Source organism: Patiria miniata, unplaced genomic scaffold (genome assembly GCF_015706575.1).
Source record: "Patiria miniata isolate m_02_andy unplaced genomic scaffold, ASM1570657v1 HiC_scaffold_1, whole genome shotgun sequence".
NCBI lineage: Eukaryota > Metazoa > Echinodermata > Asteroidea > Valvatida > Asterinidae > Patiria > Patiria miniata.
In genome coordinates this window covers 28301468-28326191 of record NW_024037047.1, presented here as the reverse complement: position 1 = coordinate 28326191, position 24724 = coordinate 28301468, and the positions used below count along the sequence as shown (strand labels likewise).

The following is a 24724-nucleotide window of genomic DNA, read 5'->3' as shown; positions in this document are numbered from 1 at the left end:
CATTTTTGGCAAAAAAAATGTTTGCCCCCCTCTAGAGAAAATCCTGGCGACGCCCATGGAGACGGTGATAGCCGGGTTGGGAACAAAGTTGGATCTTTTACTTCAAGCTTTTTTCTCGGTAGAGGAGAGCCTAGCTTAAGAGGTTGGTTATGAATTGTTCATTTGGTGATTGCTAATTCTTTCCGTTGGTTAGCAATTAGTGAATCTGTTGAAATTGTTTTTTAAGCCAAAAAAATAGATGAGATTTTTTTTACATGTAATGGCTGGGGCGAAGTGGGGATGGGGCGAAGTGGGGATGGGGCGAAGTGGGAATGGGGCGAAGTGGGAATGGGGCGAAGTGGGAATGGGGCGATGTGGGAATGGGGCGAAGTGGGGATGGGGCGAAGTGGTTAGGGGCGAAGTGACATGGGGCGACGTGGAAATGGGGCGAAGTGTCCGACATTCGTTTTTATTCGTCAATGTTGTACAGTTTTCTCACTTGTTTTCTCAAAAATTGAATAACACACAAGAACTTACGCACATACCTAATTTTTTTTTTAAACAAAGACTATTTTCAGTTGGTTTCCTCACTCTGGCCTCATTACCTCACCTAGATGGCACTCGTCTCTATGCAATAGCTTGCTATTAGGTCATTCAATAAGTGCGTGGTTACCTCCCTCTAGCCTCATTACATCACCGAGATGGCACTCTAGCTTAGGTCATTCAATGAATGCGTCATTCGTTCAAAATTTACAAGGGGTCAACAAATCTCAGAAAACAAAATTCCAGTCAAGGTTGAACAAACTTAAAGGGAAAATACAACATTTGCAAACATCAAAAAATAAAACTACCAAATCATTTTGAAATACCTTGCTGGACTGTTAGTGAATGACAGTGTAAAGCATCCTGTAAAATCATGGCACCTGGTATACTGTCATTTTCAAGAAAAGTGGTATTTTTGTATCAATTTCCAACGCTGATCGGCCGATCAGCGTTGGAAAAAACTGGCTTTTTTTCAAATACCGGCCCCAATTGACCATCGCACTTGTTTGCAATCGATTACAAACCTATGAACGGGTACGAGCCAGCTAGACTGGTTCCCTGACCTTACAATTCCCCAATGTATGTAAACTGCTCTGTTTCTTCTTATATGGGGTCAGGGAACCAGACTACAGGAAAATGATTGTTTTTCTTGGTTTTTATAGCATTTTCGAACCCAAAACCTCAAAAAGTCAGTGTAACTATATTTGCTATATATTTCCAACCCCCCAATTCCATCCATTTCTGAAAATTACAGCAAAAGCAAATGATGTATATTCCCTTTAAATAGACCCCAAAGCATATCCATATACATGTATTATGATTTCTTGCATTACAAGATGGAGTGTGAGCACTGTGCAATGCTGAAAAAACATCACTTTCCCCCTTTTTGTTATGTTTTGAACTGCCGAGGGTTGTCACACACAAAAAAGGATTATAAAGATTACTCGATTCCGTTATTTAGCCAGTTTCTAATTGAATATCACATTGCAACTGAAACTCACGTCTAAAAAAAATATCCCGTAAAATCCTTGCCACCATACCCTTAATTAAGAAGAACACAAATAACAAATATTTATAAAACAAGTAAATAAAAGCTTCATATGGTGATATTCCATATTTATTACCTTTCTAAATTGTCTGCTTCATATATACATAATGATAACCTCAGGTATGTACATTATCATAATATTTACAAATGTTGCACACATTAATTAAAGTACTGTTCTATTAAAAAAACAACTTCAAAATTAGTACACACCCATGCCATATCTGAGGTGTAAGAACAACAACACAAAATATTTGGTAGAATATTACAACTGTTGGAGAACTAATGTAAACAAATTGATAATTCCACAGCAAATTCCACAGCATATAAGAATGGATGCTCAGTGCAAGAACGTTCCGCATCCCGTTATTTAAAGCTATAGTCCATCATTTGTAATTAGTGCATGTTGTTCGTTTGAAGCAACAAAAGTGTTCAAAATCTAATGAAGGATACTGAACAACTTACTTGATGAAGTTTCAGCTCAGCTTCAGCTTCATATTCCGAGAAAAACAGCATTCTAGGATCTCAATTTAAAATCAAAAGTTGCTAAATCATGTTTCGAATTGTTTTGAATTGCAGCTTTACACGATGTTGCGCACTGATCCAACGAATTATAGCAACCGCGCGCGCCTGTGCGTCGTTCCAATGCTTGTGCGCGCTGCGCCGAATAACAAAACGAACAACTAATTAAAATTTTCCTACGGTGCTTCTTAAGAAGCACCGTTGGAAATGCCTTCTTTCGTTGATTTCTTCAAAATGAGAGCTTGCCAGAAAAGATAATTTCACAGGGAGTTTAGTCCCCTTACTATCTTTCAACCAAGTATGTTTTTCAACAATAATTACGCCGGTTACTTTTTTGGATAGCTGCAAATGATGGACTTGGGCTTTAAGGCTTTGTTCAGGACACATATTCCTTACAGTCAAACCTATCCACTCAACCACTATTTTCAATTTCTGCACCTAGGCACGTGTACACCAGAGTTGTAATGAGTCACTGATTTTTGTGACTCGAGTCGAGTCGAGTCATTTTAAAGAAATGATTCAAGTCGAGTCGAGTCATTTTAAAGCAGTGACTCGAGTCGGGTCGAATCATTAGGTCGAGTCGAGTCAAATATTTAGCTCGAGTCAATTCGAGTCATGAATATTTGAACACTTCATACCAAAATTTGTAGAAGAAGGGCATAAATTAAGCCAGGGTTAAAATCCAAGAGCTGTAAAAGAAATCGCCCAAAGCCAATGATGAAACAACAAATTGGAAACATAAAACGAAACCCAAATGTCGGGACCATTGTTTAAGTGAAGTTCTGCATGTAGCACTTTCAAAATCTAGGATATGAAAGCCCAATTCATAAGCTTTCTTTTAGTACAAAAATCATTCAAATCACTTATGTACTTTTCAAGTTACGGAATTTTAAACACAACCGCCGTTTTAAGGTTCTGTCCACAGATCACAAAAAAAAGTTCAGTGTTCTTTCAGCAGAACAAAAACAAATCACATAAGGATGTGTGTGCATTGTTTTCGTTTTGCTGAAAAGAACGCACACCTTTTTTTGTGATCCGTAGACAGAACTTTAAAACGGTGGTTGTGTTTAAAACTCCGTAACTTCGCATATTTCCGGCCTCGCTCCCTGTGTGTTTATCTGTCATCCGTTCCAAATACCGCAAAACCTTTGCGTGTATACACGTCATTCGGCGCGAACTGGTTAAGTGATCTTCTTCAGGTACGACATCATGTGCCACCACCATTCCATGGGAAATTGCGTCTGTAAATAGTTTTTACTTTGCCAGTGAGGCATGTGCAGGCACAAGGCTGTCTAGCTCCCTCTTGTGTCCACTTTCTTCCAACCAAGCCTGTAAAACAATCGCGTTGTAAAATATAAACATGGTGACTGGACAGGAGACAAGAAAGAAATTTGTGTGGTTGACTCATATTATAATGAAATTAAATGGTCACTCCCAACAATCAATCTAAAGCATTGAAGCTTCACAGTTTATGATTTTTTATTCGTTGTACATTTGCTTATCATGGCTAACTTAAAATGCTTTAAAATTTTTCTTGTTTTGGCTAACTTAAAAATTCGCAGTATCGCGGTAGAATCGCATTAGAATTGCGTCAACGCAGCTTGTGAAATATTGTCCAATTTCATGATATACAAATGGACGCGGAATGCGCAAAATCTGAGACAAACAAAACTTAGTGTGCAAAAACTCCATAGGGTTGTCTATTAGGGGCGTGGCTAATTCGCAAACGGCGATAGGTCAATTTAACATACTTTTAAATATATATATTGTTTTAAAATGATTTCGAAGTGGGGGGGGTATTAAATTTGGGTGATCTCAAACTTTCACTTTTTGCGTGGTGTGGGAGTTAAAACCAAAACAAAAAAAATTAACAAAAAAGGTCAACGGTTACTATGGCAGCGGATAATTTTAGCTGGCTAACAATGAAGTTATGGATGAATACAAAGAAAATCTGATTGTTTTTTTTTTTCAAATCAAAAATATTTAGTGTTTGGGTCTTGGAGCTAAATTGCCAAACTTTTCAGTTTCATAAAAAAACCACTGTGTTCAAATAAATGGAAAGCTAAAAATCGCACATGATCAGCAGCAAGGCATTCTGGGAGCAGATGTAACAATCGACCAATCACCTGAAATCTGCTCTCCACCAGAGCTTGGAATTGTTTTCGTTTGGCCGAGGACAAGCCGGCTTCCTTCACCATCTGCTGCCAACTTTGGATCTGTCGGTTGCGTTCCGTCAGGGCCCGCTCAAATCTTGCTGGCAATCCACCAGGTATTTCCTGGCAGAGATTTAGTAAGAAAGTGACATACGTATTACAGTCATTTGTACATGGTGTGTTTCTTCTTTTTTTCATTGGGCATATTTTTATGGCGCTTCTGAGCACAGAAATTTGTTAAGACTGGAAAATACGTACATGTATTTGCTTTACAGCCATGTGATGCTTTAGCCTAGATATTAACTGACTTAAAAGCTGGCACAATAATTTGCTAAGCTATATTTTCTGATGGCATCTTCTTAAAATTGGGCTGATAATTTTTATGGTAATATACAACATTTGTTTTTGCTGTAATTTTCAGAAATTGATAGATTTGGGTGTTTGTATGTTGTAGCAAATAATTGTTACACTGACCTGTTTAAAGTTTTGTGTGCATAGAAAAAAATGCTGTTCTTGTAGTCTGGTTCCCTGACTCTACTTCAGAAGATTTAAAGACATTGGGGACTTATCAGGTCAGGGAACCAGACTAGCTAAAATGCGGACTAACTAAGGCCGTGTCCGAAACGGGCTTCCAGAGCTACAGCTACGTCTATTGTCAGCGCGTCCCCGCGTATTTTCAATGGGCGCGGACCTAGACCTAGCTCTAGACAGTTGATTCGGATGCAGCCTAAATTTGGTAAATTGGGGATGGTATGGTTTTTCGGCCGACCATTGTCAGAAATTGATACAAAAATTCCTCTCTTCTTGAAAATGACAGCACATCAGGTGCCCTGATTTCACAGGATGCTTGAGACTATCATTCAATAAATAATAAAGTCAGGTGTTTCATAATAATTTGGTAGTTTTGTGTTTTGATGTTTGCAAATGTTGTATATTCCCTTTAACACATGAATCTAAAAATATACCTCAAATCTTTTTGGTTGGGATGAAATGTCTGACATTTGCATAAAAAGTGAATTTTCACAGAAAATTGTGAACTTAAAACATTTGAGGTTAGTATTGTCACGGACAAGACTAAGCCACTGCTACCTGATTGTTTTACCTATACTCGTTGTGGAAACTAATTGTGCTTAAGATACATACTGTTGTTTCTCCTTGCATTTCAAAGGGAATCACAAAAGTGAAGAAGTCTTTTGGTTTCATCAGCTCATACACTGGGTTGTCTTCTTGGTGATCAGGTCCTAAGAATGCGTCAATAGAAAAAAAGGTAGTATACAAATAATGAATGTTTATGAGTGCAATGGTAAGAATAATTTCATGATGTGACAGATGGAGTGTTCCATTCCATGTGGCTTTGCTCATTTTCAGTACTGCTATGCAAAACGTTTTATTCAGTTTATGATCTTAATATCGTTAATATTTTGAGTGAGTTTCAATTAAATTTTTTTTTTTAAAGAGGTTGTGGAATGCTCGAAGACATTTCCGTCATTTTTCGGGTATATGTAGCCTAAGGTGTGATGAAATAAAAACGACTATTGAGTCTGTCATGAAATGAGTACATAAGGTACTTTTGGGAGCTGTTTTTCAGGTCCTGTTTCGACCCGAACGTGCAATTTGTGTAAAAGTTGTCGTTGGGGGCAGCAAACAAAACATGGTAAATCGTGACGTTATAAACAGGACTCGTTTATACTACGCTGCATCGGGAGTCCTGTTTATTACGTCATGATTTACTATGTTTTGTTTGCTGCCCCTATCGACGACTTTTACACAAATTGCACGTTCGGGTCGAAACAGGACCTGAAAAACAGCTCTCAAAAGTACCTTTTGTACTCATTTCATGACAGACACAATAGTCGTTTTTATTTCATCACACCTTAGGCTACATATACCCGAAAAATGACGGAAATGTCTTCGAGCATTCCACAACCTCTTTAAATCGTATTCAATGACGTTTTGATAACGTTATTTTTTTTCTCTTCTTCAGCTGAAAAATTAAAGTCATCATTCACGATTGGATTAAAAAAGGATGAATTGCTGAATGAGCCACGTGTCTGTGTGTGTATTTTGAAACAAAATTAACCATGTTTAAGTTGAACGAGAAAGACTGACTGGAGTTGGGTTTGAACCTGTGACCTCCGGATTGCCGTTCCAATGCTCTACCCTTTGCGGTTTATTTCAAAATTAACCATGAACAGGCAGCATTTGTAGGTTGCTGTCATTTCAAACTACACTGCTTTCACTGGTAAACTTGAAGCTTAAAGGGAATGTACATCATTGGCCTGTGCTGTAATTTTCAGAAATGAACTATTTGAGGGGTTAGTATAATAGATCAAATATTGTTACACTGACATTTTTGAAGTTTTGTGTTCGAAAAGGTTGGAAAAACCAAGAAAAGCACAAATGTTCAAGTAGTCTGGTTCCCTGACTCCCCAAAAGATAAAATGGATCAATTTATAGATGATGGAAAAGTGTAAGGCAAGGGAACCAGTCTAGCTGGCCTGCACCTGTTCATGAACATGTAGCCAATAGCAAACAAAATTTGGACTGAAAAAAAAATGGTAAATTTGGAGCAGTAGTTGAAAAATAGTTAGGTTTTTCCAACGCTGGTCGGCCGACCACCGTTGGAAATGTTTACAAAAAAAACATTTTCTTGAAAATGACTTCACACCAGGTACCATAATTTTACAAGATGCTTGAGACTGTCATTTACCAACATCCTAGTAAGGTATTTCGTAAAAACTTGGTAGTTTTATTTTTCGATGTTTGCAAATGTTGTATATTCCCTTTAAACCTTAGCTTGTGTGTATTAGTTACATGCTGGAATGCAATAACTCTCACTCAAAGGCTGAGTTGAAACTATGAGGCTACGGCTATATGGATCCACCACTTCCTAAAGGTGCATGTGTTACGGCTAGCCACAGCCACGTTATTCAAACATAGCCACAGCCACTCACTCACCAATGCACAGGGGTTGATCCCACACATTGGGATGCTCGCCGACCCCTACCTGGGCCATATCCTGTTGCATTGTGGGATAGTGGGTGTGGTAGGGGGCTAGGGTGATGGCATCGTTCCCACCCAGTAGGAGGGGCCGGGTGGGCGTCAGCAGGTGGAGGGTGCAGAGGGTCGAACCGCTGGAAAGCAAAATCATAAACAATCAACATACACAATAACCCACATTACCAAGGTGGTGTAGAGCTGAATTGTAGTTATAGCAGAAAAGCAGAATATCACTTGATCATACCCAAACGGACCTGAAACATTGTGGATGGACGATGGAAACATTATCCCATTTGTATCACAAACTGACCCAACCCCTTGGACTGTCAAGGCAAAAACTGACCTGAAGTGAACTGACCAAAAGTAACTCAAAGTGAATAAGGCCAAAAAAAAAAGTCTCCAGTTTCTTGTATGCACGTGCGTCGCCGTAGCCATGCGCGTCGGCAAAATTAAAAAGGTTTTTTTCAATGTAAGATGATGTCTCAAACCGCCAAGCTCCCTGGTTTGACTGAAATTTAATGTGTTTTTTTGATGGGGTTTCGATCGAGTTTAAGCTTTATGTGGCCACTCTGGGCTCCCATACATTTTGCACTAAATTCAGTCAGCCATCAGCTGACATTTGAAAAAAAGAAAAAGTAAAAAAAGAAAGAAAAAAAAAGCCGCGTCGCCGCACCACTTTTTGGGCAAGCTCCATACCAGAAACCGGAGACTTTTTTTTTTGGCCTAAGCTGAATGTATGTATCGGACTCAAACAAAATATCCTGTTGTTAACCCTCCTATGCAAACATACATTCTGTGCCAAGTGGTCCTTTCAGTCAAAGTCAATCAAGTGACTGTTTTCAACAGTTAAGAATGTCCAGCCTACATAAAGCAGGATTGACTGGCTGGGACTGTTTAAGTAACTTGATACAGCTAATGCTGTGACTCCGGGTGAGTGATAAAACAGCTGTGACCACAACTTGCCTGCTTCGTCTGTTGACCCAGTTTGACTAGTCACAGTGCTTGCCTGACATATGATCTGACTTTGTTAAAAGTCTAGCAGGTGAAGTGAAGTTTGACGGTCTGTGACTGCTTACATAGCAGGAGGGTGCATGTGTGCCATTCGGTGGAAATATATTGTAGCCTGATGTATTGTAGCCAACTTGAGTGTGGAACTCATGACGGGATATTTTCAGTGGGTGCGATTTTGTTCTTTTTATTCCCTTTTTCCCCAAGATTTCTCATACTATGGCTTAACTGAACCTATCTGAACTACAACTGACCAGACACAACTAAATCGACACTAACTGCAAACTGATCGAAAGAGGTCGGTTTGCAGTTATATCTTTTTAATTGATATCAGTTTCTGGCAGGGTTTGCACAACTTTATAACTCAATTTACCTGACACTACATCTTCGTGTCGCAGTGATGACTTTGGTGTCTTCACATCCACTCAGATGCACGGTGGTCTCCACTGCCCCGAGCACAATGGTGGAGTGACGACACTTCTCTATGCTCACAAATCTGCATCACAAGAATGATGGTATAAACCTCTAATAAATATTCATAAACTTGTGCCATTTTCTCATGGGTCAAATCTTCACAACGTATGTAAGATAGCCCTAATTCTGTCTAGAAAACTTTACTCCCAAACAATTTGAACACAGTGAAAAGAACCAATATTGGAATTCACATTACCATTTGCATAATTCCATTAAACTTGCTTTCCTAATGCAATTTTTGAGCAAGTACATTTAAAACCAGTTAGGGGCCTCGACACTGATAATACTCCAAGTCGATTTTCCGCATCCAGGCCCCTAGCTGGTTTTAAACGTACTTGTTTAATACCGGCCAAGCACATAATTTTTTTTTCCATTCATCAATACCTTTCGGTCAAAAAGTCAAAATATGTGTAAAGTGATAAATTTTGTAGACAATTTTGTTCAACAATTTTACTTTATGTTTCATGAAACACCCCTCTGGCTATGTTTATGGTATGTGCCTCGCGCGAGTAGTCTTAAAAATTTCCTTATAAGCATATTGGCATGTGCGTGGCACATACTGCGCGATGTGGCGCAGAATGCAGCGGTGCTGGTCTAGTGTGAATTTAGAACTCTATGAAATACTGTTGCTAATGGGTTAAAATACCATATTTCAGTATTATCTTTTGATAAGGTTTCGCCTTGCCCGCTTCGTGGGCGAGAGGCGGTGATGGGCATAGCGGTGATGGGTTATTTGTAACTTTCCTTTGTAACTTACTTGAGGGGCGACAATAGGTAGATGAAGGCGTGATGGCATCTGTGAACTTTGACCCGAGCATTGACAAGTGTTGCAGAGCTCTGCAGTAAAACCAAAACAGGGTTAAGCTTGAACAACAGAGCTGATGAGTTGCTTGAAAAGTAAAGAATGAATTTAGAACCTTTGCGTGGACGCCATCTTGGAGGTGAAGTGCTTTTTGTTTCATAGGGATACACATGAGTAGATCTTCTGTACTTTTATTTATATTCAGTGTTATTGCATTAAAGTAACACACTTCTGCCAAGGGTCTACAGCTCCATATATTAAAAGAAATCATTTGTTCTTCATTTTTTCAGCCATTTAACACAGCCATTTACCGGGTTCCCACAGAAATCTTTAAATGAAATTCCATGACATTTCCACGACAAAATTACGACTTTCTCTAACCAACTATTTTGGCAGCCTATTTACAATTCACTGGCCAGTCATCACACTGAGGCAAGGGATACCACTCCCTTTCAGCCTTCCAATTTGACACAAGACCACTGAACACCACAAAGGTATCACAATAATAACTGAACATGCAACAAGTATAGAGCATAAATGCATAAGTACAGTAAACTTGAATGCAAACTGGAAGACTACCATAGCCAAATATTACACATCATTACGTATGGGTTGTGCAGGATTCCATGATTTTTCCATGACTTTTGTTCTTGGAATATCAGCTTTTCCACGACTCCTTGTAAAATAACTAAATGTCATGACTTTTCATGAGAGATTTAGATTCCATGATTTCCCCATGGCTGTGGGAACCCTGCATTTATGTAGGTGTTAAAATGGGAGTCTTTGACAACATTGAGCCAGCCTACCTTGGCTAGGGTCTGCTTACAGATCTGCGATAATATCACCAACTTGCTTCTGAAAAAAAAAGAAGAAGATCATCATCACTCTTTAAGTTGTAAGGGAGTTGGTTAGCGAAAAACTGGAACATATTATTCTCATTATTTTTCCATGTATTTATCTTTGGGTTTGGAAAATAAGTACTTTTCCTCTTTCAATGGTGTGATTGGTGCTTACTTGGATGGAGCTTTCTGTGCGTTTGTTGCCATGCGACCCCTCTTTGCTGCATCTCCATCAGCACCTGCAAGAATTCAAAGAAAACGATCGGATAACCAATTTACAGCGCAAGTCTGACGGTGACAAGTGGTTCATTTCTGATATATTGTGCAGTTACAGTCTACTATTGAAATATTAAACATTGTTCATAAATACTTAAGACAGTTTAACCATTTCCATTGGTCGAGGGCCCGTCACGTGGTCGGTCTTAAACGGATGATAAAGACATGGCTGGCTGGTCTTAAACACTTATGCAGTGTCACATGAAATTTGGACTCCTATGAAATCCGGTGCCTTATACCGTATTATTGGTTGAATGTTCACAATCCTCACGTAGGCATGCGCACTACTACCAGGGAGTCGGTATTTCATAGTCCTAAATTCACAACGCACTCCCACAACTGCATCGGCGCGATACGCGCACGCGCATCAATCTCCATAAAGGTGTTGTTTACGTCTTACTCGCGAGCTGGACACTCAATTATATAGCTAGAGGGGTGTTTTGAAAAACTTGAAGTGAAACTGTTGAACAAAATAGTTGAACTTTAAATTTTTTGACTTGTTTTCACTTTTGAACCGAAAAGTTTAGATTTTTGTGACCAAAAAGGTATTTCGAATAGGAATAAATATGTGCTTGGTCGGTATTAAACACTATGTTTAAGACTGGTTGGAGTCTGGATGCTGATCTTAAACATAGTGTTTAACACCTCCCAGTCACACATTTATTCCCTTACTAATGTATGGCTATCGGTAGGCCTTACCATCATTGGGACAAAACATGTTTCTAAATAGTAGGCTAGACTAGACTAGCCATCGTTGATTAGCAAGTGCGTCTTACTCAGGTTATAAAATTGTGGTAATGGTCTAAAAGATGACAGTTACCTTGAAGATGCAATGATGGACAATTTCTTGAAATTGTAACGGTTTACAGTTTAGCTCACCTGCAGTAGGCCAAGAGAGTCTGTGCCCAGCCGAGATGCATGCAGCTACACCATATGGATTGGCAACCAGACTAGTCCTGATCCAAGACTCGAATGTGCGACATGTGAAGGCTAACGTGATCTGGAAATCCATATTTAAAATATATCATTGATAAATGGCTGACACTTGAAACTTTTGTGAACTGCTGTAAGCATCTGCAAATCAGTAAAGTAAAAAAGTAAAGTCTGTCACAAGCCAATGTGGCCCATCAGGCCGGTGTTCATCTCCGATTTCACTGGCGCGAAACGACTGAGAATATTTCTGTTCTCCCCTGGATGGGATGCCAGTCCATGGCAGGTTACTTCCCAGCTAATGCTGGTACCCATTTACACTCCTGGGTGGAGAGAGGCAAGTAGAGGTGAAGTGGCTTGCCCAAGGACACAACATATGACAGCAGCTGGTTTCGAACCCCTGACCCTCTGATCGTGAGTCACAATACAAACCCTAACCACTAGGCCACACTTCCCCTGCAAATCAGTACATGACCCATATTTCTATTTTCCGGGATGGGATGCCAGTCCATCGCAGGTTACTCCCCAGCTAATGCCGGTACCTTTTAAAACTCCTGGGTGGAGAGAGGCAAGTGGAGGTGAAGTGGCTTGCCCAAGGACACAACCTATGACCAGCAGCTGAATTTGAACCCCTGAACTTCTGAGAATAGAAATTTGCTAAGCACAGAACTATGTGCTTAACAACAGCTTGACACCCCGAATACCTTGTGATGCACAACACTTGTTAGTTGTCCTCAGCTTGCTTTAGCTTAGCATTAAAATTGGCTAGCGCTATGTTCTGCTTGGCTACTTCCTCCAACTGAATCCATATCATCAACTGGCCACCTATCAATCAAAAGGAAGTGACTTTCATGTACCTTTGAGTAGCCGCTCCTGAGCTGAAGACCCTGTGTTTTGGCCAGGTCATGGATAGGCTTCACTGTCCTGAGAAATGGATCAAACAAATTGAGATATTTGAAATATTAGTAACATATAGACCCCTCCCATACGACGGCATCTTCGTAGGAGATTACAGCTTCATATTCAACGTCATCAAGTACGTGCGCATGCAGTGTGCAAATGTTCTAAACGCACGAATGTTGCTCAAAATTTCTTCAAAATACGGCGCGGCACAGCCGATGCACGCCACAAAAAAGACAATGCACGTGCCAATCTGTAGGCAGCGATGTCATTTAAGAGAGACCTATTGTTCTGAATAAAGACTTTTCTCCTAGTACATTCATTATTTTCCCTAATTATAGATATTGTCTTATACTTAATCAAGAGACATGAAAAGGCAGGTAGTCACCTTTTTTGCGATCACAATATAACATATGAGTGCATGTGTACTGCTCTTACAACTACACAAAGATTTGGATACCTGCAAATCAACTACTCATGTTCCGTGCCAGATTTTGGTGACAATGAAGAGTTCACACACTTACTTATTACCATCCGCCGATCCTTCCAATATGAAGCTCATGGCCTGCACTGACTGAAGAGACATGAGAACATCGGTGGCTGAACCAGCATAGGGATCTGCAATTCCAAGCAATCCATCAGTGAAAAGTAATGCACAACATTTTTTAAACATTAAAAAAAATGAAACTACCACATTACTATGAAATACCTTACTTGACAGTAAGTAAATAATAGTCTGGAGCATCCTGTGAAATCATGGTGCCTGGTGTGCCGCATTTCCAAGAAAAGTGTAATTTGTATCATTTTCCAATGATGGGTAAGCCGAACCATCATTGGAAAAACCCCAGCTATTTTCAAATACTGCCCCCAATTGACCGAATTTAGTTCGTCCACATTCTGTTTGCAATCAGTTACATATTTCTGAACGAGCTTAGTCTGGTTTCTTTACATGACAATTACCTGACTTCTATAAATTGTTCCATTTCGTCTGAAATGTCAGTTCAGGGAACCAAACTACGAGCTTTCGAATTTTCAGTTGCTCAGTTGATTTTTGCTTCTTCTTCTTCTTAACAGCTCCATGTACACGAGCCCTGTTGTATTTAGTATCGTGAAGCCCTGTCACTGTAAGCGCCCATCTCAATTCACATGAGGGTTGAGTTTCAGGCAAGTTGCGAGTAGAATCATTCACTTTTCCCGGAAGAAGCTCTGCATTGGTGCCGTACATATTCCCGAACAATTCTCATTTAGTGACTGCTTGACTCACCAATACTGATAACTTGATTGCGGGAAGATTGCGGGGAAGTTGTTCAGAATCCTGCAACTTATACCTGATACAATGTCCGCAACTTGTCCCAAACATATTGTTTTGGCTCAGTATTGACTAAATAACATATCATGAGAATTAGAAAACGTGAAAAATACGTTTAAAAAAAACGTAAAAACTGCTGCAAACTGCTCCCTGACTGGATTGACCTGAAGTTTACAAATCAAAAAGTTAGAGAGGCCTGATATATTTCGTCTTTAGCAAAGACCTCTGAAGAAGTCTTCTTCTTCTTCTTCCAACTGAGTGCTAACTTCACAATTGAAGACTACAGCGCTTTTGGTGGGGTGTGATTAAGTCTTTGCTAAAGACCAAATATATCAGACCTCTCTAACTTTTTGAGAATTTAACTTTAAACAATATAAACTTTTATGTTAGTTTACCGGCTTCGACGAGCAGTGACAGCATGTCGCTGAGGTGAGTCTGTAGGAAGGTCATGTGGGTGTTTTCATCCAAACTCTGCGCAGAAAAACAATCACAAGTCAAATCAAATTCTCTTTCTCACGATATGCGATTGATAAGTCGTTTCACCTTCCAAAGGGAAAATCTCAAAATGTTGGTAGTAGTCAGAATCAGACATTTTGGGTGCAGGACTTTGAAATTGTTGGTCCGAGACCACGAGGCAGGCCACGGAAGACCTGCACCCGATTTCACGAAACTCATCATAACTTACGATGCATCGCAGCGCTGCGACGCTGCGACGCGTCTTGCGATCCACTTCACAAAACACATCATGCGACACGTCATAGGTGTATTTACAGCACAACTCGGTGACTGTTTTATGTATTTAGTCAGCGTACAGTAAATAGTTGTCTGATATTCAACAAAGAGTCGTCTGATCTCCGCTTGAAATTTTTTTAAAACGTAAAACAAAATGGCGGCCGTGTGATGCAAATTTAAAGGAAAACAAGCTCTCAGTGGACTGTATAGCTACTTAGAAATTTCAACTGCAATATTCCAGGCTAATTCATAATTACTCAATGAATTTTCTATTTACAACTTTACACACACTGCCTCGGTATAATAATCTTGTAATGTTTATGGCATAAAACTGGCTAAGAAAAGGACTCTTCTTTTTTGCGATGACCACTAGACGCGTCATAACTTGCGAAGTGTTTTAAGCCATTGTCAAGGAATTTATGATGCGTTCAACTCATCGCATGTTTCGTGAAATGGATTATACGACGCGTCGCGAGTTGCAACGTGTTACAAGTCCTAACTCGAGTTGCGACGCATCGCAGCGCTTCGTGAAATCCGGTGCTGGGATGAGACACAGGCAGAAAAACCTCAGACTGTCAAACCTCGCCAATGTGGATGTCAGAAATTGGATTGCGTGGAATAGGGCCATTAAAGGAAAGACAACGACCCACCCCACAGTGTGAGGAAAATGGATGTTAAATGGAAATGATGAATGATGATGACGACTGCGGAAAGGAAAAGAAAGTTAAATCAACTGTACACAAAGGAAGCTTTTAATACCAAAACTTCCATTGTTTTAGTCCGCAAAACGTTTGTGAGCAAAGTGTATTTTGCTTATTGATAGCTGTACCAACTACTGGATACTTGTACCATTGACAATGGCGTGCAGAAACAAAAGCACAGCATTCATAGGCTAAGATGCAACACTAACACCAATACCTTGGAGTTGATTGTTCCTCCCCTGCTGTCTACATCGGGTGATCGCGGTCGTGTTGGCCATCTGATAGTTTGATGTAAGGCTAATCAAATCACATTGAAAACTTTTCAAATGGTTAAATCTTGCTGGTTGGCAACGTTAACCTGGTTATCCAGAGTTTACAGCCTGAGTTAATGAGGGTTTACCTGAATAAACCAGGTACATGTAAGGCTGAGTTAACCAAGGTGAACCTGAGTTGACAAGGGTTAACCAGAGTCAACCAGGGTTAACCTGAGTCAACCAGGGTTAACCTGAGTTAACCAGGGTTGGGTTAAACAGAGTTAACCAGGGTTAAACAGAGCTACATGTAACCAGGGTTACACATAGTTAACCAGGGATAATTTAACGAGGAAAAACCTGAGTTAACCATGATTTAACCTGAGGTAACCAGGATTAATGTAAGTGAACCAGGGTTAAAAAATCACTATGATTTACACCAGTGTTGTAGGTCTCGAGACCGGTCTCGGTCTCGAGACCGGTCTCGAGACCACTTTTTGCTGGTCTCGGTCTCGGTCTCGGTCTCGGAAGCTGTGGTCTCGGTCTTGGTCTCGGTCTCGGTCCCCTTTGGTCTCGATATTTTGGCTGGTCTCGGGTCGAGACAGGCAATATGTAGCTTTTACAGCTCGATCGATTACTTTGTGTTCACTTCGTTCAGTACCCTTGTTATCTAAAACATTTGCTAGCCCGTAGATCAAGCTTGTTATATATCGCGGTCGCGGTTTGGACTCGACTGCACGTTGGAAAGTCCCCAAAGTACATGTTAAACTGCAGCAGTACAGTCACCTGAACGATTTGGAACAAGTTCGGCATTTATCTGTTGAGTCGGCCACATAAAGCAAAGTATAAACTTGTAACAATTTATGCAATAAGGGTCAACCATTTTCGGGGATTGTGTAGTTTAGCCCACCCCTGTGGGCGTAATCACTTGCATTTCGTATTCTGATAATAAATGAGGTGCTTCAAATTAGTTATATTTTTGACCCCACACAATGTTCTCTTTCATTTGGGACAGTATTTTGAAGAAAAAGTAAATTTTTCTACCTGATTTTCCAGCTTTGAACTCACACACTCTTACCAGTTACCACTCACTGTTGCCATGAGAGTGTATGATGAGACCCCATTTTCTGGCTGCTCATTTTAAAGTACCCCATTATTCCTCAAAAATTAAAAATCCCGTTCAGAAAAAAATTAAAAATCCATATCTGGCACATTATGGCTACCACCTCGCAACTTGTGGGTCTACATGTACAAGTCCACATTCTATGACAAAAATTTAAAAATTAATTCAACATTTTCTAGCTCCCATTTTTTTAAATCAAGTACACAAGTCTTGTTAGAAGTTAAGTCCTAAATTTATTTTATGAAAAAAGTAAGACTGCTGCAAACTGCTTACTGACTGGGTGGACCTGAAATATATAAATCTAAAAATTAATGTGGCCTGACGTTGCGAACTTAGCAAGTTCTTCTTCAGAGGCTAAAACAGAAATGACAGAGGTACATACATTAACATGGGGGTGCACACAAACATGCAGGGATGAAAGAAGAAACACAAAAGGAGGATTAGGTGGGAAAGGTGTGGAAAGATGCAGGGGAGGGTGGATGAGAGAACAAAGAAACAAAGGGAGATGGCAAACCACAAGGGGTCTGGTATGAACAGGGGAGGGACCAGAAAGGGGAAGGATCAAAGGTCACAGGGAGTGGGAACGGACAAAAGAGTGTGGGAGTGAAGGGGGATTATGCGGGGGGGGGGGGGGGGGGGAACAGTATGGAGGTGGAAAGGGATGAAAGATGGGGAAAGATGGGGAAACACAAACAATGAAGACCAGGTGGATTATCTGTAACAGAAGACAATGGAGGAAGAAAAATATTAATCATTTCCAAGTTGGATGTTGAGACCATGTGGTTGAATAGTTCGAAGACGATTCATCCACACTTTCTCTCTGCTGAGGCGAACTGAGTCCTTGCGATGGCCAAGAGATTCAATGCCCTGCAAAATCATATCAGAAATGGAGTGGTTAGGCAGGTTGAAGTGATGACCAACAGGGGTGTCTAGTTTCTTGGTGTTGACCGTTGACCGGTGGGCATAGAAACGCTTCTTGAGCGTATTCTTAGTCTCACCTACATACTGCACTCCAAATTATTTTAGGAAAAAAAAAGGCAATGTAAAATTAAAATTGCATCTTTAAATATCCCTTAGAAGTCATAGCTGAAACCAAGGGGGCGACTGTGGAGTTTAGGATCCGAGTTCCTATAACAGATGAAACATCTACCTTCAACCTTTCGTCAAGATTGGGTGCAGACAACATACCAAAGCCCATATTTCTTAAGTGTAACTACTTTTTGCTCAAGTAAGGTGTCATGTATCAATTTGTCAACATTGCCACTGGTCAAAATTTTGGTCTGTATTCTTTGTGAATAGAAAGGTTACATTTTTCAACTATAATAACGTGTCTTGTTTTTTTTATTTCGACTATTGTTATTTATTATCAGCGGTCTCGGTCTCGGTCTCGGTCTCGGACCATATTGGTCTCGGTCTCGGTCCGCCTTGAAGGGGCTGGTCTCGGTCTCGGTCTCGGTCTCGAATCTTCAGGTCTCGGTCTTGGTCTCGGTCTCGGACCATCCGGTCTCGACTACAACACTGATTTACACTGAAGGATACTCCTCTCCAGAGACTAGTGAGGAACGCAGCGATATCTTGTGGACTTGCTGAATGAACAAATAAATCAAGAACTCCAGGGTATCCACCGATGCCTGATTCTTGATAAATTCTATATAAATGAAAAAAAAAAGACAAAACACACTTCATTAATACAAACTTAATTTTTACACTCACATACAGAAATTGCTTCTCAAGATATTCAATTTGTAAAGAGGGTCAGAAGAAAATAACTTTGTGGTCTAAAAATTTGAAAAGGTAATAAATACCTTTCTCTTGAGGTGTTTTGCAACCTTGAAGCTTCTCAGCGAGCTTTAGTCTGGTCTCAGCTGGACACTCGCAAAGCAGGTCATAACCTTCAAAGAACCTAGCATTTGAAAAGGGAAACAAAAGCTTGAAAAGAATCTTTGAATTTCACTTTTTTATCTAAAGATCTCTTTCAAATGATGCGTAGCTCGAATAACAGTATCTGCTATGGCATGACAGACCTATGCATGTCATATATACAAATGCAGCTAAGATTTGGCTGAATCTTTTGCGGAGCATGTACTATTCAACCTTAACTCCCGCCTAGGCATTTTTGTTAGGATGAAACCTAATTGCTACAGCCGCAAAATCTGCAAAATCCTCCATTGTTTCTAGAATGAAATCCTTGAGGGGTGACCACTGCCTCAATCCTGCACAATCCTCCAGCAATCACTGTCCATATGTTGAGGCAGAGACAGTGACATATTGGAGCAGTGCGGAGGATTTCAAGCATAATCCACGCCTCTATTTATGCATGGCTAAGCAAAAACAACACAAGGACCGGCCCAAGACCTTCTAACAGTGCATCCTCCAAAATCAGCCACACATTTTTGCTATATAGCCTCAATCCTACAAAATCCTCCATTTTGCAAAGATGATTTTGGAGGATTTGGGAAGGTTAGGGTAAAGTTGCAGTGTACTACATATAAATGGACATACTGTTTGTCATACATTAGTCAAGGATACTGCCAATGACTTGCAAACGGATATAGTAAACGGATATAGTAACTGAGAACTTACATCCATGCTAGGTCTTCACATATGTTGAGTTTATTCAATGCAATATGTTTCCATACAGGGTAACTCAGATTGGGAAATCCTGCCTTGCCTTTCGTCTTTGCATACACAGCTATCTTCCGTAAGTACTGAAAAGAGACGAAAGTTGAAAGCTTCACATTTAATTGATAAAGTCAGATATGAATATATTTTTTTCCTGCCCTTCTCAGATCCTTCAAATTGTACCAAGACACTTTGGCGGATTTTACGTGATATATAGGAAGACAGAGCCGAGTTTCTTCAAATCATGCTAGATGCCCCCCCCCCCCTCCGTTTAAAGGTTTTGTACAACATTTGCAAACATCAACAACTAAAACTACCAAATTACTACGAGTTACCTTACTTGACTATTAGTGAATATTAGTCTCAAGCATCCTGTAAAAATCATGGCACCTGGTGTGCTGTCATATTAAAGGAAAGTGGAATATTTGTATCCATTCCAACGATGGTCGGCTGACCATCGTTGGAAAAAACACTGAAGTTTTTGAAATACTGCCCTCAATTCACGAAATTTTGGTAGTCCACATTTTGATTGCAATTGGTTACACATCCTTGAACGGGTGCAAGCCAGCTAGTCTGGTTCCCTGACCTGACAATTCCCAGACGTTTATAAATTGGGTGATCATAAATGGCTGTTTCATCTGAAGTAGGGTCAGGGAACCAGACTACAAGAACAGCATTTCTTTCTTGGTTTGTCCAGCATCTACGAACACAAAACTTAAAACAGGTCAGTGTAACAATATTTGCTGCAAAATACTAACCCCAAATCCATCCATTTCTGAAATTTACAGCAAAAGCAAATATTGTATATTACCGTTAAGCACAAATGAGTCAAATGGTTCCTACAGAAGGCTGTTTTATGGAGATTTCAGTAAGGTTTCTAGCAGAAAATTCCTGTTGGTTTAATTTTCCGAGCTGACATTTCAGCAAACATTACATATCACGTTGCTTAAATGTATTCCATATTGAATCGCATACTTACATGGACGGAGAGTTTTGGATGTGGCGACACTTGGAGTGCACCGATGTGGAACGGATCAAACTTGAGCCACAGGCTGGCATTGACAGCCATCCTGGTTCTAATGAGTTGCTACTTTGTGCAGAATGATCAGCTGGAAATTTTTTTAAAAGAAAACTTTGCTATGAGTATGAAACACTGACTCACAGATCACGTGTAAGGTTATATAAATCCATACATGTATTAATTAAAGAGACCACATTTTATAGGAGTAAAAGGACGCCAGAGGAACACTTCTTTGACAACTGATGGAAAAAGTCAGTAGTATAATATTTGATGGTTATGTACACAGTGATTAATTAAAGAAATGTGAAATTATAGAAGTGTGAAATTAAATGACAACATTTAGGTATAAGGTTTAGCAGAAAATTCAAGTATTATAATACATAAAAGTAAATATACATATAGACTCTGGCGATCGTGTAGTGTAGGGCCCCTGTTTTGTTTCGATCAAATGAGAATCAAGTCCAAGAACTTTTTTTATTTCAAAAAAATGACACTGTCAGCCTAAAGCAGACTTCTCTCAATGTTTTGACACCTTTTTGGTAATTTTTGAACAGTTTTTTAGGGTAGAAATTACGAGTTTTCCGATGTGGTTTACGGTCCGGTTGGTGCCGTGCAGCACGACTTGTGTGCTCACGGTACACAAAGTACATCGCGGTGATCGCCATCTAGTATTTTCCGAAAGATTCCCATACATGAAGAGTGTATCTGGCCATCACTTGTAACCCTGTGCACAAACCCTATGGGACTGGTCTGAAAATTTTTAAGTGTTTTCCCAGTAAAAATTCAAAATTTGTCGCTGCTAATTTTGACTTTTTAGGACATATTATCACTTTCTGATACCTGGTCATTTTAGGGATAAATTACTGATGGCCAGATATGGGAATCTTTCCTTATTTTCCAGTAGGCTTACTGTTAGTGTAGGCCTAGCTAGGCTAATTATGATTCGTCGTTGTCAATGACAATGTCATCGTCATTTTTACCCCCGAATTTCCCTCAAAATTTAATTTTCAAACCCTACCCTTTATCCATGACATACTTATATGTTCTTAAATGTCGCAAACTAGTTTGGTTGGTCAAATAATTTAAAAGTGGATTTTGTTGCCTGATGGGAAACGGTCCCTACACTACAAGATCGCCTAGACTATTAAACAACGTTGTGTCCGAAAACTGGGCACGATCATTTACTTCTTTATTTCAAATTTAATTAGTCTTCAGGCCCTTTTGAGGTATTATAATTTATTCTGCATATTAACATCAGTTTCCGGTGCGTGTTTGTGGGTCTTGTACCTACGTTATAAATACATTCTATGAGGAAAATGCGAACTTACAACTTCTTTGAGCTCAAAAAACCCCTCTCACAAGGCCGCTGCCATCTTGAATCTCAATTCACGCGCGATGCGAGACTTCAAGCTAGAGGTCACAAACGTTCCCAGTGCATTTTGCCGCGCACGGCTTGGGTAGGCTGCGAGTCTCCAACGAGGTTAATTGAATGCGTGGAACTTTTTCGTATTCTCGTGATTTACGAGATTCGGTTAAGTGCTTCATGTGGGCGATTGGTGATTTCCTTTTTGCGGACTTGCCTTCATTTTTATCAGCGTGGTTGATTAGATTGTGAAGTACCGAGCAGAGTAATGTGATATCAAGGTATGATGTGTTAAGTTAGTGCGTTTGATTAAGAGTACAGTAGATCACGGTTTAAATTAAGTTAAAATTTCATCAAATCAAAAGGCAGCGGCCACCGCGACCCGGCATGCCCGGCATATTATTATTAATCGTCATGTAGTGCATGTTGTGTGCGGTCATACTAAAGGTTTCGATCCAACTCGGACCCAAACCAACTCGGACCCAAGCCAACTCGGACCCATGCCAACTCGGACCCACTACCAACTCGGACCCATGCCAACTCGGACCCACTACCAACTCGGACCCACGACCAACTCGGAACCACTACCAACTCGGACCCACAACCAACTCGGACCCACTACCAACTCGGACCCATGCATGACCAACTCGGACCCATCGTTTTCAATCATTCGACATCGTTTCCAATCATTCATTTCATAAAGTTTGTCCACTTCTCATCTGTTATTACACTGATGCTGTTTAGTATAAATTTTCATTGTAATTGTAAGGTAAATTATCTCATATCTGTCATGTCTGTATTGCAGCAGTATAACATTTTTGTCGTTGTAAAGCGCATTAAAATGCTATTTTGAAATGCGCTTTAAAAGTGTAATTAATTATTTATTATTTTTATTTGTTTCCATTAAAACATATTATGCTTTAAAAGTTTAACCAATTATTTATTTTCATTCAAACATATTAATTTACATCGTTTACACCATCTTGCTAAATTTAACAGCAATTTATTTCTTTTTTACTCCAAACTTCAACATAACGAGTATACAAATTAAGAACAGATCTTCATAGAAAAATAAAATTGGAAAGTATGGCATTAAAACAAACACTTTCAAACATAACATTATTAACTCAATAAATATAAGTAAACATTAGAAATCAATAAATAAAATAAAGGTTCCATATTAAACAAAAAAGTTAAATCAAAAGAGTATAAAAAGTTACATTTGTAATCGGATTCGTAAAAAAAACCCACAAAATTCAAAGCCAGCATGTGAATTAAAAAATGATCAAGTTTAATCCCCTACAAATAGATGCAATGTCAATCATCAAAAAGGAGTATTGGAGCTCTGGGAAGATTATCCTTCAAGGCCTTACAGGTAGCTGCCTGTATGTTCCACTATGATGTTCCACGGGGGGGGGGGGGGGGGGGGGGGGGGGGGGGGAGTTAAATCAAAAAATTATTAAAAGTTAAACAGATTCATAAAAACCCCACAAAATTCAAAGCCAGCATGTGAATTAAAAAACCCCAAACAATTACATGAAATGAAAGGCCCAAATAGTTATTTTAAATTAATAACTTCCTCACTGAAACAAAATGTGCCACTTAAAACCACTTGTTACACGACACAAAGGCCTGCAAAAACAAACAAGTAATTTATATTTTACTGAAAATTATAATCCTTTGATTTTCGTTTGGAAAAGAAAATCGCGATTTTGAAAAAGCACGTATATATCAAGTTGTATAAATGACATACGATATGCCTAACCAATACTATACGCTATTAAAACCTCTTGGGTTAGCTTCACAGGTCACGGTTTCAAAAAGCTAAGCACGTTTTGTTTCATGACGTTCAAAACAATAAGCGTTTAGCAACAGTATTTACTGTACGCATCATAAAATACCGCTCCACACAGCGGCAATACAAGAAAACAACAAAACTAAAAGCCCCATTCTGCCCAATGTAGTTACAGAATATCTTCACTTTATAAGCACTAACATTAAGATCACCTAAAAAATATAATCTCTAAAACTAATGATTGAGTCATTGTTGGGTCCGAGTTGGTCGTGCTTGGGTCCGAGTTGGTAGTGGTACCGAGTTGGTCGTGGGTCCGAGTTGGTCGTGGGTCCGAGATGGTAGTGGGTCCGAGTTGGTAGTGGGTCCGAGTTGGTAGTGGGTCCGAGTTGGCGTGGGTCCGAGTTGGCATGGGTCCGACTTGGCATGGGTCCGACTTGGTTTGGGTCCGAGTTGACCTGATACCATACTAAACAGCGTCAACACAGCGTCAACACACTCCAAAGCGTCAACACAGCGTCAACACAGCGTCAACACATCCAAAATGCATTAAAATTGACAAAAGCAGTATTTAACCCATACAGTATGGACAGAAACAAGATTTGTGCTTAAAATCAATAGGTTAAACGTCTGAAAATCGCGATTTTTAGTTCAAGAAAATTGGCTCTCCGTGCCGCTCCGAAATCGGCTGCCGAACACCCGCCATGTTGCCTCAGTGGCAGCGCGGACCATACCATTATTCTAAAGGGTGATAGCGTTGTACAATAAACCAACAGAGAGAGACGCGGCCGGGGTCGCCAGTGTTAAAAATATCTGCAAAGACTAACAATTTAATGCTGTGTTTACGCTGCAATTGCCTTTGTTGTTTAATTTTCTTTACTTGCTCGTTGGTATTTACATTATTGTATAATATTGCAAGACAAGATAATGTCATTACCTACACACCCCTACTTGAAATGGTGTAGTCCAAGCTTTGTGCGAAGTCAAGATGGCGGACAACGGCCGTGCAAGTTAAGGTCATTTTTTTCGCGTGAAAATACGATATTTTTAACAACGAAATGGAAACTCAATCCAATGGAAATTCTCTTTTATTGTATGTTTCACAATTATATGCCCTTTTTGTCAATTCAGAATGTGTTTTGGATGTGTTGACGGTGTGTTGACGCTTCTGTCATGTGTTGACGCTGTGTTGACGCTGTGTTGACGCTGTTTAGTGCGACCCGTTGTGTGGGCGTAGCCCCATAAATGTGGATCAAATTCTGAACACGCAAATGTTGGTCAACTGGTACGCATATCGAAATTTGGAGTAATTGCAGAATACCCCGCCACTCGGAAATAC

General features: G+C 39.8%; 1 protein-coding gene across 3 annotated transcripts; it reads right to left on the bottom strand.

Annotated features, from left to right (window-relative positions):
* Window positions 1-3191: 3191 nt before the first annotated feature.
* LOC119727645 (TBCC domain-containing protein 1-like) lies at window positions 3192-21866 on the bottom strand. Of its 3 annotated transcripts, none has more exons than XM_038199641.1 (18): window positions 21559-21866; window positions 20189-20318; window positions 19171-19295; window positions 18393-18490; window positions 18127-18235; window positions 15431-15491; window positions 14176-14251; window positions 12996-13089; window positions 12429-12495; window positions 11521-11641; window positions 10541-10604; window positions 10333-10381; window positions 9482-9561; window positions 8624-8746; window positions 7201-7376; window positions 5386-5483; window positions 4216-4365; window positions 3192-3418 (listed from the first exon to the last, which is right to left on the bottom strand). In XM_038199641.1, the coding sequence occupies exons 2-18, from the start codon at window positions 20276-20278 to the stop codon at window positions 3344-3346; spliced, it is 1656 nt and encodes a 551-aa protein (XP_038055569.1). In that variant the 5' UTR covers window positions 20279-20318; window positions 21559-21866; the 3' UTR covers window positions 3192-3343. The 3 variants fall into 3 exon arrangements, with proteins under 3 accessions (XP_038055569.1, XP_038055577.1, XP_038055561.1); XM_038199649.1 differs by having other exon boundaries at window positions 21590-21866; XM_038199633.1 differs by having other exon boundaries at window positions 21522-21574.
* Window positions 21867-24724: the final 2858 nt, after the last annotated feature.